Below are 19,260 nucleotides of genomic sequence, written 5' to 3'. Positions count from 1 at the left end.
AACTGGAAGAATGTAATCCATGTCACTGAATTGTATGTACATGTAGAAATTTTTGAAATGGTGTAACTTTGGCTATGTATATTTTCACCAAAAAAAGGTCCTCCAAGGTCGAGAAGGGAGAGTGTTGACATGTCGCGGGGTTGTTAACCAATGTCATAAAACAGTACGTGTACTGACTGTTTAAAGAAAAACTATTTGTTCTGTAAACCTTCATCTAAAGTACAATAAAAAAAAATGTCAACATGTAAAACCAAACCTCATGGTGAACATCCAGAATGTGGCGTAAATGCCACTATCCATGGCTGCAAAGATGGATCTGAACTAAACCTTATGTATTTATACCAGACCGAGGGCCCCTTGAGGAGAGCCCCCTACTTGTTTGCCTTTGTCTCCCCAACATTTTAACACATTCCACACATCTTTATCACATGAATGCCCCAATGAATGAAAGAATTAATGTGAAAATTCTAAGTCACCTTCCTTCTCTAACACAGCCAGCTTGGCTTCAGGAAATTACCAGGATCTGGTAAATCAGCTTTGTTTGATGAGAACGAAAGTAGTTTTGGGGCTCTCCAAGGCCCAGAGAAAGGTCCTGTCCACAAATGGGCCAGATTAAAACCATAGCAGCACCAGCCCTTAGTTACTTACTGGGCTAATTCTGTGTGCACAGTCTCCAGAAATGATTTTAAAATTACAACCCTTCAGTGTCTTGCTTATTCTGTTTCACAGCACTCCAAACTTCATACAAAATGTGCTATATGTAGTCTTTTCTTCATTTTGCAATATGTTCAGTTTGCAAAAGACATATGTGTTGTTTTTTTTTTTCACCCAAAAGCAGACTGGCCTGCAGAAGTCTCAAGACATCAATTTAATTCATTCATTCACTCATTTAGTCTATACAGATTTGCTGCTACTATGCAGGGTGCTTCTCAGCATCCAGTCTCTTGCCCCAGTGACCACACTGACTCGTGGGAGAGATAAGATCATTTTATACCCTGGAAGAGAAGTTTGGGGCCGGAAATCTGTGACACTTTGGGAGAAAGGGCCAAAGAATGGAAAGGAAGGCTTGCAGCTTAGATGTCTGGAGTTTGAAAGCATCCAGAGAAAGTAAAGGTAAACTTGACCCTGCATCTGAAAATGCCAAAGGCAAAGCAGCTCTGTGGGCTAGGAAACTTTCAAAGTCAAAATTCTGGGAGGACTGTGTGAGATTAGTGAAAGGACCCACCACGAAGTCCAGCGGACAGTGTGTACTACTTAAGATTAACGACCGCAGGTCCTACCTTGCTAGATTCTTCCAGAGGGCGCCCATCCCGCCTCCCTCACTCCTTCAACCAACAAGTTCCAATCCTGCACGAATCCTGGGTGCCCCGCACTGTGCTGGGGCCAAAGAGCCTGCTCAATTCTCCAGAATTTTCACGCTCTTGCCATGCGCTCCAGTCTGCCTTGCCTGGACTTCTCCAAATACCAAACCCCAAGAGCGTCTCCATATCCTCCTTCTTCCAAGGACCCTGATCCCACTTCTGAAGGGAGGTCTCGTTATGCAGGACTGGTTTCGCTCCCCGCTGGGTTATCGCATCCCCCTCTCATCCCCTGCACTTGCCACGGACCGACTTCCTGAGAAGGAGAATCTGCCTGCTCTGAGAGCGCGCAATCCCCCAAGAAGAACAGCAAACCAGGCGAAAAACTGGCGCACCGGGGTACCTTTCCCATCAAACCCAAAGGGTGTCCTGGCAGAGTCTGGACTGCGGAAGAGGGTATTTGCGGAGACTAGGAGGCTAGGATAGGGATCACCCCCAGGGGCTCTGACATCAGGTTCAGGTGGGGCCTGAGTGCGTGGCGGCCTTACCCGGGCATGAGTCCGGGGGGCACGTAGACGGCATTGAACTCGGTCAGTAGGGTGCCCGCGCTACGAGAGGCCATGGTGGGTGCGGCGAGCGCGCAGCGAGTCACGGCGCCCCCGAGCTCTGCGCCGGATGGTAAACAGCCCGCGCGGGTCACCTGGCAACCGCGCGCCTGGCAACGCGAGTCAGGGTCGGAGCGGTCCTGTCCCGCGCCGCGGCCGCCTTTTGGTGGGACTGCACCCTCCTCCCCGGCCCCTACCCAGAGCAGCCCCACGGGCGCGCCCAGAAGATGCCTCCTCATCTCCAAGTGCTCTCTCGTGTGACCCTGCAAATCGCGGCTCCCACCGAAGCCTCAGCTGTCGCACCCAAAAATGGACTCATCAGTCTGCTTTACTGCCTGCCGGGGGCGGGGGTAGGGTGGTCGTGAGGCCCAGGTGCGGTTCGGAATGTAGAAACCGGGTGGAGAGGCCCGGCTGGATCTGCCCAAGGATCGTTTTGTTCCGGCACGGGACTCGGTGACTAGGCTTGGAACGCTATGGCGGGAAGTGTCGGTGCAGACGTGGAGGCCACGCAGAGGGAAGCAGCCCCACCGCGGTTCAGCCTGGTGGCTGGAGTGGCCATCGAGGCCCAAGGAGGCTCCAAGGGGAGATTGGGCGGGGGTGGGGGGCTCCGCGAGCGGCCCCGCAGTGTGCCCTGCTTGGCGTATTTGCCCAGAAGGTTCTGTTAATTCAAGTGCATGTGTGTTGCTGAAGAAACCCTGATGGTGTAGCGGTGAAGACCTAAGGCCGCTAACCAAAAGATGAGCAGTTCAAATCCACCAGGCGCTACTTGGAAACCCTATGGAGCAGTTCTACTCTGTGTCATGTAGGGTTGCTATGAGTTGGAATCGACTTGACAGCAACGGGTTTTGTGTGTTGGGGGAGAGGGTGGGCATTTTTTTCATAAATCTTGTCTCTCCGTGGAAACTGCCTTTTCATCTCATATTGTCCCTCAAACAAGTCCACAAAAATAGTTTTATAAGGGGCAAAAAGCAAATTGGGAAAAACTCTGGCTGCGTGGTTTACATTTGAGCCCAGTTCCTCAGGTCAGTCAGGCCCAGGTGATTCCACAAGCGTTGAGGCGTTTGTCAGAGAGCAAACCTTCTGAAGGCCCACGTGATGGCTCCCTAGGGAGTGACTAAGGTCCCTGGGTGACACAAATGGTTTGCCATCGACTGCTAACCTAAAGGATGATGCTTGGAACCCACCCAGCAATGCTGTGGTAGAAAGTCCTGGCGATCTGCTTTCATAAAGGTTACAGCCAAGAAATCCCTATGGAGCAGTACTACTCTGTAACACACGGGGTTGCCAGGAGTTGGAATCAACTACATGGTAGTACGTTGAGGGTGTAACTGTCTGGTGCCTCCAAATCTGGAATTTCTCCAATGACCCTCACACCAGCCCTGGGAGGTGTGTAGAGAGGGCCAGCACTTTAGGTTGTCAGTGGGGGTGGTGCTAGCTTCCAACCTGCTGATGATCTTCATGACTTGGACCCAGCCCCTGCCCCCTCACCGTGCAGCAGTCCTGGTATTAATAACAACGCTCTGCAGTTTACAGTTGCTTTTCCCAGTCTCATTTCATCCCCATGGATGCAGATCTGGGAGAAGTGTTACCTTCACAGTTTGACTCTGTAAATGGCAGCTGATGAAGACCACAGACACTAATGAGTTCACAGGATGCTGTTGCAACCAGAATCTTCTAAAGACTCTGATAGATAACAGTGAAATTGGAGGAGAAGGACCGTAGGCTTCCAACAGGAGCAAAAAGCAGAAAAACCGAGGTCTGAGGAGGAAAAGGAGCTGGAGGTAAAGGACTGGTTGCAAACTAGGGGGAAGGAATTCCCACCGACTCTTCAAAATACATTCATGTCTGCATTTTTCTAAATTCTCCATGTGGAGCATGTGTTACAATAAGAAAAATAAAAGCTGTTAAACAAAAAACCCTCTGCTCAGGTGTCACACACTCTGGAAAGGCTTTCCTAACGTCCCTGGACAAGATAGAGTGCCCTCCTTTGCCCCATTCCTGGCCTCTGAGCCACTGAGCCTTGCTCGTGGTATCCACGAGCCTGTGCTGTGATGATCTGTGTTCTTATCCGTCTGTCTGTTCTGCACAAGGTACTGTACTGTGTGATCTCCATCCCTGCACCAGACAGGAGAATGAGTGCAGTAAACGTTTGTTGAATAAAGGATATACTAAGAGTTACCCAAATGGGTATCAGTCAGGAGAGTGACAAAATGTGGGATCTGGCTTAGGTTTCAGAAAGGTCAGTTGGGCCCCTGAGATGCCCACGCTGGCTCAGCTGAGGTGTGATGGGTGTTGACAGGGTGGAATTGCTATCATTTTATAGTTGTGGAAACTGAGGTTCAGAAAAGCCCAATGCCTTGCCCAGGGAAGGTTTGTGGGCTTTTTCCTGAAGATGCACCGATCTGTAAGAGGCCTCATAAAATTTACCCCCTTTGTTTGGGAGGAAACTTCCAGAGAGCCATACAAACACAGATTACCTGCTGACCTCACAATGGAAATGCTAATGAATTTAGTCTTTTTTGGAAGAGACACTGAATTATCTAATTTTAAAAAAAATTTACACATTCACTTGTATTCAATAAATACAATATCCTAAAATATTCTTAAATTCAATATAGTTAGATAAAAGTGAGAGAGGAGAACAGGAGGCTGGGAAGAAAAAAGGGAGTTGGAAAAAGAACATAATAAGAAGGAAACAGCAAGCAAAGTAGCATGGAAACATCTAGAAGAGGGAAGAAGAAGGCTATAGAATTTGAAGGGGTAACCTCTTATTGGGAGCCCTGGTGGTGAAGTGGTTAAGAGCTTGGCTGCTAACCAAAAGGTTAGCAGTTCGAATCTACCAGCTGCTCCTTGGAAACCCAATGGGGGCAGTTCTACTCTGTCCTTTAGGGTCACTGTGAGTCGACTTGGCAGCAACGGGTTTGGTTTTTGGTTTAATCTCTTGTTGTAAGGTCCCTGGATGGTGAAAACAGTTTGCTCTCTGCTGCTAACCAAAAGGTTGGCAATTCTGAACCTACCCAGTGGCACCCTGTCAGAAAGGCCTGGCGATCTGCTTCTGTAAAGATTACAGCCAAGAAAACCCTATGCAGCTCAAATATTTCTCTTTTTTAACCTTTAGACCCTGTTCCAGCTAGGTCACCATGATCACCCTTTTATCCTGTCAACATTTATTGGGTATCCTACTATGCATGGGGATGAGGCTCTGGGGCTGCAAAGATGCTATGCCCCAGGGCCACACATTCAGCAGGAGGAGAAGCAAGCGGAGCAGCCCCATGATGCAATGAGAGGAGAGGGCAGGGGCAGCACCGAGGAGGCCCCTAACCCAGTGCAGAGGCAACTTCCAGGAATAGGCACCCGTTGAGCTGAGTCCAGAGTGAGCAAAAGTTGGTCAGGCCAAGAAGGCAGAGGGAGAGTGTTATGGACTGAATTGTGTCCCCCTAAAATGTGTGTCAACGAGGCTAGGCCACGATTCCCAGTATTGTGTTGTTGTCCACCATTTTGTGATTTGATGTAATTATCCTATGTGTTGTAAATCCTAACCTCTATGATGTTAATGAGGCAGGTTTAGAGGCAGTTATGTTAATGAGGCAGGACAGAATCTACAGGATTAGGTTGTATCTTGAGTCAATCTCTTTTGAGATATAAAAGAAAGAAGCGAGCAGAGAGGAGAGGGACCTTATACCACCAAGAAAGAACAGCCAGGAGCAGAGCATGTCCTTTGGACCTGGGGTCCCTGTGCTGAGAAGCTCCTAGACCAAGGGAAGATTGATGACAAGGGCCTTCCCCCAGAGCTGACAGAGAGAGAAAGCCTTTCCCTGGAGCTGGCACTCTGAATTTGAACTTCTAGCCTAGACTGTGAGAAAATAAACTTCTGTTTGTTAAAGCCATCCACTTGGGGTATCTCTGTTACAGCAGCACTAGATAACTAAGACAGAGGAGGTTTGGAGAGGAGGGGCATTCCCTGGAGAGCAAATGGCAACAGCAAGTGTGCAAAGGGTTCCAGCCCCTGGGGCCCCTTCCTCGCTGAGCCCCTCCTGGGGTATGTTGCTGGAAGAAAGGAGGGAGTAGTTCCCCTTTGGTTCTTGGAAATTCTGCCATAGACATCCCTTCATACCTTTCCCCTAGCCCCAGGCAGCTGATTAGAGAAGCAGGCCTGACAGCTCTAAAGCTCTTGCTGGAAACCAAACGTCAGCCCATCTCCCCACCGTCAGCCCTCTTCATCTTTAAACACTGCTCTTAGTAGAACATAGCCTTCCATGCCTTCACGGAGTCCCTGGGGGTGCAAGGGGTTAAGTGCTAGGCTGCTAATGGATAGGTTGGAGATTCGAGTCCACCTGGAAAGAAAGACCTAGCGATCTGCTTCCAAAAAATCAGCCATTGAAAACCCTACAGAGCACAGTCCTATTCTAACACACACGGTGGCGCCGTGAGTGGGAATCGACTCAACGGCAGATGGTGGTGGTGGTAGTCTTCACAATCACGGTTAGCCTGGTTCCTGAGCTCCCCTCCAGCAGCACCCCATTCTCCCGGCCTCCTGAGATTCAGAGCCAGTGATCCCAGGGCGGAGAGGCAGGACCTTTCTTTCATGGGGTGGGTGGGCAAGCACACTCCCCTCCCTCTCTTAAGACCCTAAACACTTGAGCTCCCATTTCTACGGGACCAGCCACCAAGCAGAGCCTTGTAGTTGCCTGCTAGATCCTGATTTCCAGCTGGGGAGCTCAGGGTTGGAATTTCTACATAGGACCCAGCCAGAGCAGCCAGGCCTGGCCCACCCAGGTTCCTCAAGCCTCGTGGGCACCAGTGGCCAGGTGTGGCCAATTTAATTGTGTGGGAGGTGTGGATCACCCAGAAAACACCAGTGCAACTGTCCATCTTCCCGTGCACACAGAGTGCAAAGTTCCTTCTTTCCCGGTGGGAAGGGGTGTCCTACCTAGGCTCATGCCCACTCCCATGAGATTGCTTAGCAGCTGGGAAGCAGAGCATTGCCGCGGGGTGGGCAGGAGCCTCCACCCGAAGGTCTGGGAGAAGACACCTGAAGCTGGGCAGCGCTTTATCTAGGAGACAGTGGCTGCTGAATAATGAATTCTGACTGTGTCTGCACACTGGGTGCGTACCACACACACACACACACACACACACACACACACACACACTGGGCGGACAACTTGGAGAGGCGGGGGCTGCAGGGCTGTGAGTCTCTGTGAGTGGCTGGAAGGAGCAGCTCGGCTCAGCTGCCTGGGTCTCTGTGGGCAGCATCAGAGGGGGCGTGGGAGGAGGAGGAGGAGGAGGAGGCGAGGCAGAGGAGGCATGTGAGCCACTCGCTCCTCTGGCTCTGGCTTGCTCCTTCCCTGGCTGCTACCGCCTGGCATGCCCAGGCTCTCCACACCAGCATGGCCCTGCTCGTTCACCTCAAGACCGTCACGGAGCTGCGGGGCAAGGGCGACCGGATTGCCAAAGTGACCTTCCGAGGTAGGGAAGCCCCTGTGTTAAGGGGTCTGCCCCCTCTCTGGAGGATGACAGGACCAGGGCAGGGCTGGGAGGGTGGGTGGGAAAAGTTCTCAGTGGATCTGGGCCCCTGGCTTTCCATGGCTAGCCATCCACCCCTGGCCTGCCTGGCCATGCTGGTTCCTTGAATGTGAAGGGCCCCCTGTGTTTTGTTATCTGTCATCTCTCCTTACACTCACAAACCCCCAGTGCTCTGGAGAGATGGGGAGTCCTCTGGCTGCAGGTGCTTCTGTGGATGAAAGAGGCAGGGAGCCCACCCACTGGGCTCAGGGGCACCAAGTCTGAGTCCATTTCTCCTCCCTTCCCCCTCCTAGAGATTGGTTTCCTTTGGGCACAGGGTCGGGGTGGGATCTGGCCCCTGGCAGATCCAGGGTGGCTCCTAGACACCAGGCCAGCAAGGAGCTCTCTGGTCCCTGGCACAATGGGGGTACTTCTGGCCTGGCCTCTCTCAGATCTATTCCTGACCCTGAGGCAGGGACCCCATGAGCCCCCCTGGCCTCTCCTCTGTTCCTTCTCTCCTCGTCCCCACTCGTGCACTCAGCCACCACGTAGCAGGACCTCCTATGTGTCGAGGCTGGGCTCTGGGAATATAAAGCTGAATGTGACCTAGGCCCTGCCCTCAAGGAGCCCACAATCTGGGGAAGGAGGACCAGTGAGCAGACAAGTATGACAGGGTGTGGGATACAGCCAGGATGGGGACAAGTACAGCTGCACTCTAACCCAGGAGGAGGGATGAGGTGGTAAAGGAAGGCTGCCAGGAGGAGGAGACATCTCAGCTGAGGGCCCAGCAGGAGAGAGCAGGATGGGAGAGGAGGAAAGAGCAGGCAGAGGGAACAGCATGCAGCAAGGCTGGGCGATGAGCTGGCGTGCAGACACTGATGGACCCTGGGTGAGGCTGGAGCCCTGAGGGAGAAGAGACAGGCAGAGCCAAGGAGGCAAGGCTGGACCTCACTCTGAGGATGGTGGGGAGCCCCTGGAGGGTTTGAGGTAGGGAGAGGCAGGGCAGCTTTACCTCTGCCTTTGACCCACCCACCTATACCTCCCTGCCTGCCCACAGCCCAGCCCTCTGTGACAGGCTGTCTTTGACCAAAGGCCAGAGCACCCCTCACTAGACATGGCCGTTTCTCCCCAGAGAGGAGTCTGAGGGTGGGGGTTGGGTAGTGGGGGAGCAGCGGAGAGCACCCTACCATTTAAAGAGCAAAGTGAGCATCTGGGGCCCAGGCTGGACACCACAGCTGCACCTCTGTCAGAAGGGACAGGTGAGACCCTGGGGCTGGGGCTCAGCATCCTGTCCACCAGCCTTTCCTACAACTCTTGAGCAGGAGCCCCAGGCACCTACATCACCCCCTCAGTTGGGCCAGCTCTTGGCATGAGGCCATGAGTTGTCCCTTGTTCAGAGGGACAGGCAGGGGGGCAGTGCAATGTCTCTGCTGGCAGAAGCAGTTCAGGCAGGAGGGGAGATTAAGGGGTCTGCAGGCTGCCTGTTGCTTCCCACAGCAGCCCAATGACGGCTTTCTCTGTAGCACCCCGGACCTCCACATGCCATCTGCTGGCTCATCCTGGCTTTAGAAAAAGCAACTGCATGCTTTCACCTGCAAAACATGTCCCTATGCTCAACAGACACCACAGCTGTGGACTGTTGAGCTACAGGTCACTATGTTATTGCAGCTGTGACAGGACAGTCCTAGGCTGCACAAGTCCAGTCCCATTTTGCAGACAGAGCAATCAAGGCACGGTCGTAAAGAGATCTGCATGGCATTAGTGGAGGGGATGAGTCATGGGGGCCCCAGTTCTCAGGATCTCACTCCCAGTCCTGACTGCTCAACCCTGCAAGCTCCTTTATCTCCTGTTAGGTCAACTGAGGGTGAGCACCTGTCTTATCTGACACCCTCCTCTTCCTTCCACTGGGCAGTCATCATGGCACTCCAGCCTCAGATGGCCACACAGAGGGTAGCCTATTTGCAAACCATGCCCCCTGAACTAAGTGGAGAAATCCACCTCGAAGCTCAACATTTGCAGGTGGTGACTATAGGCAGCTCCTGGGGAGGGGGTTAGGGGCAGGAATAGACAGATGGCAAGCAGGTTTCTACAAAGGGTTGTTTATAACAACCAGAGATGCCTGAGCCATTTGCCTGCTGCATCTAGCAGGTGACAACTATAGACATCCCAAAAGACCAACACTAACAACAATTTAACATCTCTATTGTTGTCGAAACAAACAAGCTACAGGAAGAAAAGAGAAACTGGCAAGCTGTCAGAAGGAGATGCTGGCCCTGAGCTTCCAAATCCCTTGAGTTGGGTTAGGTAGCCCCTCGCAGGTTGTGCCCGTTGGTAATGGCCCCAAGTAGACCAGACCAGCTGATTGAGATACAGCTTGATTTTCTGTTCTGTGCCATCCAGGACACTTAGGAAAGAGCCCTACAGGGCTGTGGTAGAGAAAGCTCCAGATACGAGGTCAGATGCCCTGGGTCGTACCTGGGTTCTGCCACTTACTTCGTCTCTCTGGCCCTCGGTTTCCTCATCTGTAAAATGGACATGATAATAGCACCTACCTCATCAGTTGCTGCAGTAAGCAATAGATACGGAAGACTCTGAGGAAAAAAACATTCAAATGGCTGATGTGTTTGTGAGGTAGACATTCCATTTCTCCTTGGGTACAACTGCTGGCTCCTGAGACTTCTTTCCAGCCCACTTCCTTCTCTGTCAGTCAGGTATGAGGGTAGGGGCACCATGTAAGGTACGAAGAGGAGAGGAGAGCACATCTGAGGGCCTCCGCTAGGAGTAGGCAAGTCGGGCCTGGCCTCTGCTCTGTAGGGGCCCCCAACTAAGATGTTCTGCAGAATCCAGACCTGGAGCAGACTGCCCCTGAGACATCTATTCCCACGTGGGCCTGGAGAGGCCAGCTTTATGCCTGGATTCCCTTCTTTCCTTAGTGCCCCAGGTGAGTCAGTCACTCCACTCTCAGGCTCGCTCACTACTCACTGCCCAGCTCTGTCTCTAGCTCTCAGCTCTTATTGCACCAACAGCCATCTTAATGTGGTCCTGCCCGTGTTCATTCATTCACCAAACTTGCCAATATTTGTGACCTGGGCGTCTTCTCTGTCCAAGCCCCAGGCTAGGCCTGGACCATGGAGGTAAAGAAGACCCAGACCTGACCTCCAGGAGTTACAGCCTCACTGGGTCAAGCAGGAGGCAAAGAAGCCTGAACAAGGCACCAGAAGGCTTGGACTCCATTCCCAGTCATGCATGCAGGCCATGGGGCCTGGGGACCTCAGTTTCCCATTACTAAGATGGAGACAATTCCAATTTAACTCAGAGGCCTGCAGCAAGAGTCTAGAGTGGGCTGTCTGGGAAGGAGCCATCTTGACCACAGGTCACTACAAGTCACTACCCAAAGGGAGGCTGTATTAGCTTGGGATTGTCCTTTTCCAGCTCCTTAAATAATTCCCACCATCAATCATAAAGCCACGAAACGCAGGGTAGGAAAAGCCTCCAAGTTCTTCTAGTCCAACCTTCTGTTCATTGCTTAATCCCCTCCAGGGCCCCAAGCATAAGTACCCTTCCCAGGCTGGCTCTGGGTGCTCCAGAGGAGACTGAGCCTTCTTGCCAAAACTTTGGTTTGGGGTATTTCATGTGTGAGACAGGCGATGTCTGGATCTGATCTCCAGGTAATTCACCTGGAGTAACTCACTTGGTAATTGACACAAAGGTTTGCTTTTTCAAGCCTTCCCCCTTGACCCAGCTGACTTTTCATCCTTCTTGCTTCTCTCCTCACTCTACCCCCAACTCCCACCCCTACTATGTTCCCACTACACTGAACTTCCCGCCATTCCCCTAATGTGCCGAGCCCTTTCACACCTCCAAACCTACAGACACTGCATTTCTTCTGCCTAGAATGACTCCCACCCTTCACCTGGAGAACTCCCCTTAATCCTGCTCAGCCTTCAAGGCCCAGCTCATATGTTACCTCCTCTGTGAAGTTTTCCCCCTTGCCTCCCAGTATTTCGTATACGCTCCTCCTACAAGTCTGCTGTGGCACTTTGTGTTTTAGAAATCAGCCACATTTCTGTATGCTGCATTAACTTCTGAAACGTTCAAGGCAGGCCAGGATCAGATCTTAGCCATCCATATTGAGCCCTGGGCTGAGTGCTGGGCCTGACCATCAAAATGTATAAGAAATGGCCTGTTGAGTGGGTTTAAGTTCTCCTTCCACCGCTGCACTGCCACACTTTGGCTCAGTTTCCCCAATTGTGAACTCCTATCCCTCAGCTTTCTATCCAGAGAGGATAAAGGGGCTAGAAGAGGCCTCAGGAGCCAAGAGCCAAAAACGCTGGCCCACACTCTCTCCAATAATCAGCCCCAGCCCAGAGGCAAATGCCAGAAAGTCCAGCTCCAGCCCACAGGTCATAAGCAACAGGCTGCGCGTGGCCATGCCCTTCATTGAACGTGCTCTTCCTGAGCATTGCTGCACGTGCGCTCACACGACAGGGCGGGGCCTTAAAACATAAACCAAGGTCTCACAATCCGATAGGGGAGAAAGAACTTGCGCAAACACAGTAGAAACACAATACAGGACAGAAGAGGGCCAAGGGGTGACGCGGAGGACAGCCACAGTGCTCAGAGGACAGCAGCTTACTTGGTGCTACGGAGATCAGGGAACCACCACCACTGTTGGGTCAGTTTTAATGCTTGGCGACCCTTTGTGTGTCACAGTAGAACTATATTTCATAGGGTTTTCAATGGTTGATTTTTCAGAAGTAGATTGCCAGGCTTTTCTTCTGAGGTGTCTCTGGGTGAACTTGAACTTCCAGACTTTCAGTTAGCCCTTTGCCCTTTGAGAACCCAGGAATCAGGGAAGGCTTCATTAAAGGAAAAGAGGAGGCGGAAGGGGAAGCATTTAAGCTGGATCTTGAATAAGCTGCCTGGTTTGGAGATGCAGAAGGAGGGGTGAGGAAGGTTGTTGGGGGAAGGGGAAGCCATTCTGGGGGAGGGACTGACAGGACCAAACCCACTGCTGTCAATAATCCATTCCAACTCATAGTGACCCTATAGGACAGAGTAGAACTGCCCCATAGGGTTTCCAACACTGTAATCTTTATGGAAGCAGACTGCCACATCTTTCTTCCATGAAGTGGCTGGTGGGTTTGAACTGCAGACATTTCTGTTAGCAGCCAAACACTTTGAGCACTTTAACTACTACACCACCGGGGCTCCTTGGAACAGAGGCTAGAAGAGGGAAAACCCATTTGTGTAGAGTGACTGGGGATCCACTAGGTTTAGCTGGAGCAGAGGGTGCAGGAAGTGAGTTGAGGGAGATAAGCTAGGAAAGGAGCGTGGGGCCAGAAGGGTGACTGTGTGCTGGGTGGAGGTGGGGGCCTCTGACTGGGTGCTGGGGACAAGACCCCCCCCACTGCTGGCTCCAGGGGCCACCTCAGACTCCAAATTACATTTGTTTTCCCCACAAAAGGAAGGAGCTCTCTTTTTTGATGATACCTGTCTGGAAACTTCTTTGCTATCCCTGGTAAATGAGGCAGAATATCCCAGTGCTCCCACTCCTCAGATGCTGCTTGGATGGCTGGGCCTGTCTATGGACTCTGGCCCAGCCTAGCACCTCCTTTTCTGCAGGGGGTGGGGCATTGCCCCCTGTGAGGCAACAGATAGAGAGGACCCTTGGGACAACCTCTGCAGTCCACGGAAGGCTATCGACCCAAGGGATGTACCCTGCACCCTCCCCTCGTCCCAGCACACACAGGGCACCCCTACACACACCCCCAGGTGGAAATCTTCCCTGCCTAAGGCCCACCCTGTTCCTGCCCAGAGCAAGCCGAGGCAGACGCCGCTGAAAGCAGGCAGAGCACACCGAGAATTCCCCAGGCTTTCTGCTTGGTAAGAGGCATGTGTTTTTATGATATGGAAATGACTGTGAAACTGTCTTCTGCTACAAAGACCCTCAGCAAAAATGCTGCTGGAAATGTACTCAAAAACAGACTTGCAAACAATTTCCCTGAATTGTGAAGCCCTGATTATCTTTGCACCTTCACTGATAAGATAAAAGCTGCATCTCTCTATACCCCAGTCCTGGTTCCTTTTTTTTTTTTTTTCTTTTTACTTTTTATAATGGAAAGCCTCAAATATATATGAGTAAGGAGAGTAGTATAATGACCCCCATGCCCCCGCATCCAGCTTCAACAACCACCAAGCCGTGGTCAATCTTCTGTCATCTGTACCCATCTACTCTCCACCCCAAATTGCTTTGAAGCAAATCCTAAGCATCATACCATTTCATCTGGAAATATTCAGTACATAGCTACAAAAGATAAGGACTCTTTAAAAAAAGACCACATAACATACTATATCACTCCTAAAAATTTAACAATAATTCCTTAGTATCATCAAATATTCAGTCAGTGATAATATTTCTAATTATCTCATAAAACAAACCCAAACCCACTGCTGTCGAGTCGATGCTGACTCATAGCGACACAATAGCAACCTTATAGGACAGAGTAGAACTGCCCTATAGGGTTTCCAAGGAGTGGCTGGTGGATTTGAACTATTGACCTTTTGGTTAGCAGCCAAGCTCTTAACCACTGCACCACCAGGGCTCCTACTGTCTCATAAATGTCATAATTGTTTTTCAGTTTATTAAAAGCTGTATTTCAACCTGTTTTGTGGGTTCCTTACACTGCCAGTAAAATTAAAGCAAGTATTTAATCATTCCTTCAGTCATTCTTTCATTTATCCAGGTAGTAGTTATTCTCTGAGGGACAGCTATGTGCCAGTCGCTATTCTAGGCAATAAGGTGATAGCAGTTAATGAGGCAGACTTGATTCCTGTCCTCAAGGGGAAGACAAACATTGCACAAGTCATCGGGAGTGTGTTGAGTATGACAGAAGGGAGGATACAGGTGTTCAGGTGGACAAGGAAAACCACCTAGACCAAGGGGTCTGGAAGGCCACCCTGAGAGGGTGAGTGGGTTGGTTAAGAAAAGATGGAGGAAGAGCGTATTGAAGACAGGTAAGAGCAGCAAGCTACATTGGTGAAGCTGAAAGATGGCCACCCTGGCTGCATCAGAGCCAACCAGATGAAGCCCGAGAAGCAGGCAGGGACAGGGGGGTAGTTTTTACTGAGCAGGGAAGATGGGATGATATTTAAGCTAACGGTTGAAGGATCATAGTATTTTGGCAGGAACAAACCCCATGAAAGGCCATTCCAGACAGAGGGGATGACATACGCACAGATGCAGTGGTGTGGAGATGCATCAGGCATTTGGGGAGCAGTGGTATTGGCTGGGGCTGGAGCATAGGACACAGCAGGAGCAGGGTAGAGGGGAGGCTAGAAGGTGAAGGCCCAATCACAGAGGGTCTTCAGTGCCACACTGTGGAGTGTGGACTCTGGTTTGTAAGTGAATGGGAGGCACCAAAGTTCTTGGCAGGAGAATGGGACGCTGAGATCTGGTTTTGGAAAGAATACCCTGGAGGGCAGGACAGGAGGTGAGGAGCCCAGTGAGGAAGCCCGGCAGTAGCAGAGGCAGGGGCTGAGAACCCCAGCAAGTAGGCTGCGGGGATGCAGGGAGGAAGACGGTCAGCATTCAGAGAGAGGTAAACCCATTGCCATCAAGTTGATTCCGATTCATAGTGACCCTATGTATGTCTGAGTAGAACTGTGCTCCATAGGGTTTTCAACGGCTGATTTTCCATAAGTAGATCTCCAGACCTTTCTTCTGAGACACCTCTGGGTGGACTCAAACCATCAACCTTTCAGTTAGCAGCTTTGCGTGTTAAATGTTTGCACCACCCAGGGACTCCTGGAGAGGAGGTACCCATGGCTGTCGAGTCAATTCCGACTCATAGCAACCCTACAGGACAGCGTAGAGCTGCTCCATAAGGTCTCCAAGGAGCCACTAGTGGATTCAAACTGTCGACCTTTTTGGTTAGCAACCATAGCTTGCCATAGCTTGCCATAGCTCTCAACCACTGTGCCACCTAGCAGCACTGAAATTGATGATTACTTGGATGTGGGATGTGAGGGAGAGGACAACCACAAGGCTGCTCTGAATCTGGCACTTGGTTAGTTGGGTGAACATGAGGCCACTGATGGAGACAGAGAGCACACAGGAAGAGCACAAATGGGATGTGCTTGTTCTGCCCCAGGTGCCTATGAATCATTCTAGTGAAAATGTCCAGCAGGAAGCTGGAAATTTGGCTCAGTAAAGTGGTTGCCCAGGAAGGTGATTGAGGCCCAGTGGTTTGGGAATCTGGGTGGTAAGGGAAGGTTATGGAGAAGGTGCGATGTGCCTGATTTTTTATAGGAATGTTTTGGGGATCAAATGAGAAAGGCAATATATGTGAAAGGCTCCACAAATTGTAACATGCTATACAAATGGAAGACCAAAGAAGAATTGATGTCTTTGAATTATGGTGTTGGCAAGCAATTTTGAATATACTTTGGACTGCCAGAAGAACAAACAAATCTGTCTTGGAAGAGGAACAGCCAGAATGCTCCTTAGAAGCAAGGTTGGTGAGACTTTGTCTCACGTACTTTGGACATGTTATCAGGAGGGATGAGTCCCTGGAGAAGGACATCATTCTTGGTAAATAGAAGGTCAGCAAAAAAAGAAGAAGACCCTCAACAAGATGGATTGACACAGCGGCTGCAACAAGGGGCTCAAACATAGCAACAATTATGAGGATGGCACAGAATTGGGCAGTGTTTCATTCTGTTGTATGTCAGGTCACTATGAGTCAGAACCAATTCGACGGCACCTAATAAAAACAACAACATAGAAATCGAAGGATTATTCTGATTATTACAGGGCTACTCATGCTGCAGTATTCTGGGGCTCTGGGAGACAAGAGTGGAATAGATTGTGGCCCTGGTGACTTATAGGCCCAGACATTTGGGGGGCAGGGCCTTGGTTGATCCACCTCTGGACTCCTGCCAGTTGCTGACACCCTGGATCGGCCAGACGTGGAGATGAAGTGGTAAAAACACCTGGAGCCATCACCATCCAGGTGGGCCCTCCAGGACAGGTGCCTTGACTCGTTCTCCAGGGCCAGCACAGTGTTTGACACAGGACCAAACCAGTTGCCTTCAAGTTGATTCCAACTCATGGCAACCTCAAGTATGTCAGAGTAAAACTGTGCTCCATAGGGTTTCCAATAGCTAATTTTTCATAAGTAGATTGCCAGGCCTTTCTTCCAAGGCACCTCTGGGTGGATTTGAAACTTTTGATTAACAGCCAAGTGCGGTAACCTCTTGCACCACCCAGGGACTCCTTGACACAGAACATACATGAAATGAAAGTGTGAGGGAGGAGCACTGCCTGCAAGTGTAGCAGGAGCAGCCAGCAGTTAGCCAGGTCATCTTAGCAACAAGGGGCCACTCTGCAGCCCTATCAAAGTGGCACCAGGCAGAGGTCTGTTTCTCTCACTGCCAATTCCATAAAGGTCTCCTAAGACAGAAAATATAATGTGAGCATTTTGACTTTCGGCCCTGGTCTGTTTCCTGCCTGAACTGATCCACCTCCTAGACACTGGCTCAGCAGACTTTGCTTCAGTTTTATTTTTTTCAGAGCAGAAGGGTTTGTTTGCTTAGTTTGGACCTGGGGTCCCTGTGCTGAGAAGCTCCTAGACCAGGGAAAGATTGATAACAAGGACCTTCCTCCAGAGCCAACAGAGAAAGAAAGCCTTCCCCTGGAGCTGGCACCCTGAATTCGGACTTCCAGCCTCCTAGACTGTGAGAGAATAAATTTGTTTGTTAAAGCCATCTACTTGTGATATTTCTATTATAGCAGCACTAGATAACTAAGACACCCGCTTAATACACGAAATAAGTTTCACCAAAAAATGATAAATTGGATTTCATCGTATTTAAAAACTCCTGTTGTTAGTTGCCACCAGTTTAGAAGTACACCTCATTCTGGTACTGTTCTTTCTTGTTAGTAGTTTTAGGATCACTATACATTAGGCCTTACAGGAGTCCTGGCGGCACCGTGGTTAGCTCGCTCAGCTGCTAACCGAAAGGTTGCTGGTTAACAGCCATTCCTACGGAGAAAGATGTGACAGTCTGCTTCTGTAAAGATTACAGCCTTGGAAACTCTATGGGGCAATTCTAACCTGTCCTATAGGGTCACTGTGAGTTAGAATTGACTCCACAGCAATGAGGTTCTTTTTTTTTTTGGATGCAGTAGGCCGGGAAAGCCATTCCATTCCATGCTAGGCAGACTGTATACTAATGATTTTTAGATAAACTGTAATAAGTTCTGTGATATATTTTCTTTTTCCTCCTTGCATCTCTTTCCTTCCTACCTCAAAAACAGTAAGTTATAAAGAATTTGCATAATTTGACTGCCTCGCTGACCTCAACACACTTTTGTTCTACCGTTTGATTTGACCCTAAGAAGTTCCAGTAGGTCTCAAGTATTCCCCGTGTGCTTTAGAAGGCTTACGTCAGTGAGATGGAACCAACAGGAAGAATTTGAAGTGGAGTAACCTGTGGCTAGAGCCCTGGTGGTACAGTGGTTAAGAGCTTGGCTACTAACCAAAAAGTCAGCAGTTTGAATCTACCAGCTGCTCCTTGGAAACCCTATGCGGCAGTTCTCCTCTGTCCTATAGGGTCACTATGAGTCAAAATCTACTCAAGGGCAATTTTTTTTTTTTTTTAGCCTATGGTCAAGGAGTGTAAAGAAAACATTAGGTAGTTTGGCTAGAGCATAATTAGGGCAGGATGCATGAACCAGATTTTTTTTTTTTTTTCTGGCTTTAAAAAATTTCAATCGCAATAAAAGGAATTTCGATGTGCTATTTCAATTTTCAGTGTCCCTGGATGGCGCAAGTGGGTAAGCACTCAACTACTAGCCAAAAGGTTGGTGGTTTGTATTTTTCCAAGAGAAATAAAATAGTATGTCCACTCAAAGACTGTTATAAGAATGTTCACAGCAGATTTACCTGTAACAGCCCAAAACTGGAAGCAATCCACAAGTTCAGCAGTAGGAGAATGGATACACAGATTGTGATATATTCATACAATGGAATACTACTCAACAATAAAAATATGTGTATTGATATAGGCAACAACATAGAGGGATCCCAAAAACATGACATTGACTGAAAGAAACCAAACACCAAAAAAGTACATCCTGTATGATACCATTTATATGAAGTGCAAAACAGGCAAAACTAGTTTTTGGTGATAGAAATCAGAGTAGTGTTTACCTGGGAGGATGCAAATTGACTGGAAAGGGGCAAGAGGAAACACTTTGAGCAAATTTAAATGTTCTTTAATTTTTAAAATTTTATTGTGTTTTAGGTGAAAGTTTACAGAGAAAATTAACTTTTCATTAAAAAAATTTATACACAAATTGTTTTGTGACATTGGTCACAAATGTGACCACTACGTGTCAGCACTCTCCCCCTCTCCCTTTCCACCCTGGGTTCTCCATGTCCATGCGTACAGTTTTTCTGTCCCTTCCTACCTTCTCTTCTTTGCTTTTGTGCAGATGTTGCCCATTTGGTCTCCTATACTTGATTGAACTAAGAAGCACGTTCCTCACGTGTGTTATTGTTTGTTTTATAGGCCTGTCTAAGCTTTGGCTGAAAGGTGGACTTCAGGAGTAGCTTCAGTTCCGAGTTAGCAGGGTGTCCAGGGGCCATAGTCTCCGGAGTTCCTCCAGTCTCTGTCAGACCAGTAAGCCTGGTCTTTTTTTGTGAATTTGAATTTTGTTCTACATTTTTCTCCTGCTTTGTCTGGGACCTCTATTGTGATCCCAGGCACCATCTACTTCTGGGCTTAGGCTAGTGGAGGCTGTTGTTCATGTGCCATTAGCCCTTTGGACTACTATTTTCCTTGTG

General features: G+C 49.7%; 2 protein-coding genes across 5 annotated transcripts in view; one reads left to right on the top strand and one right to left on the bottom strand.

The window, feature by feature from the left end:
- Positions 1-1,920, bottom strand: part of CIMIP2C (ciliary microtubule inner protein 2C) — a 22,197-nt gene extending 20,277 nt beyond the window's left edge. The window contains exon 1 of the mRNA XM_004377592.1: positions 1,847-1,920. Within this exon, the coding sequence (XP_004377649.1) occupies positions 1,847-1,920 (74 nt within the window). The remainder of the gene's footprint in view (positions 1-1,846) is intronic.
- A 5,243-nt stretch (positions 1,921-7,163) lies between these two features.
- Positions 7,164-19,260, top strand: part of OTOF (otoferlin) — a 124,400-nt gene continuing 112,303 nt past the window's right edge. For 2 of the 4 annotated variants that reach the window (XM_004377587.2, XM_004377588.1), the window contains exon 1: positions 7,164-7,372. In XM_004377587.2, the coding sequence (XP_004377644.1) occupies positions 7,294-7,372 (79 nt within the window). In that variant the 5' untranslated portion in view covers positions 7,164-7,293. The remainder of the gene's footprint in view (positions 7,373-19,260) is intronic. The other 2 variants (XM_004377590.1, XM_004377589.1) reach the window with 1 other exon arrangement.

Source organism: Trichechus manatus, unplaced genomic scaffold, assembly GCF_000243295.1.
Source record: "Trichechus manatus latirostris isolate Lorelei unplaced genomic scaffold, TriManLat1.0 scaffold00052, whole genome shotgun sequence".
NCBI lineage: Eukaryota > Metazoa > Chordata > Mammalia > Sirenia > Trichechidae > Trichechus > Trichechus manatus.
This window is presented reverse-complemented; position numbering and strand designations above follow the sequence as displayed.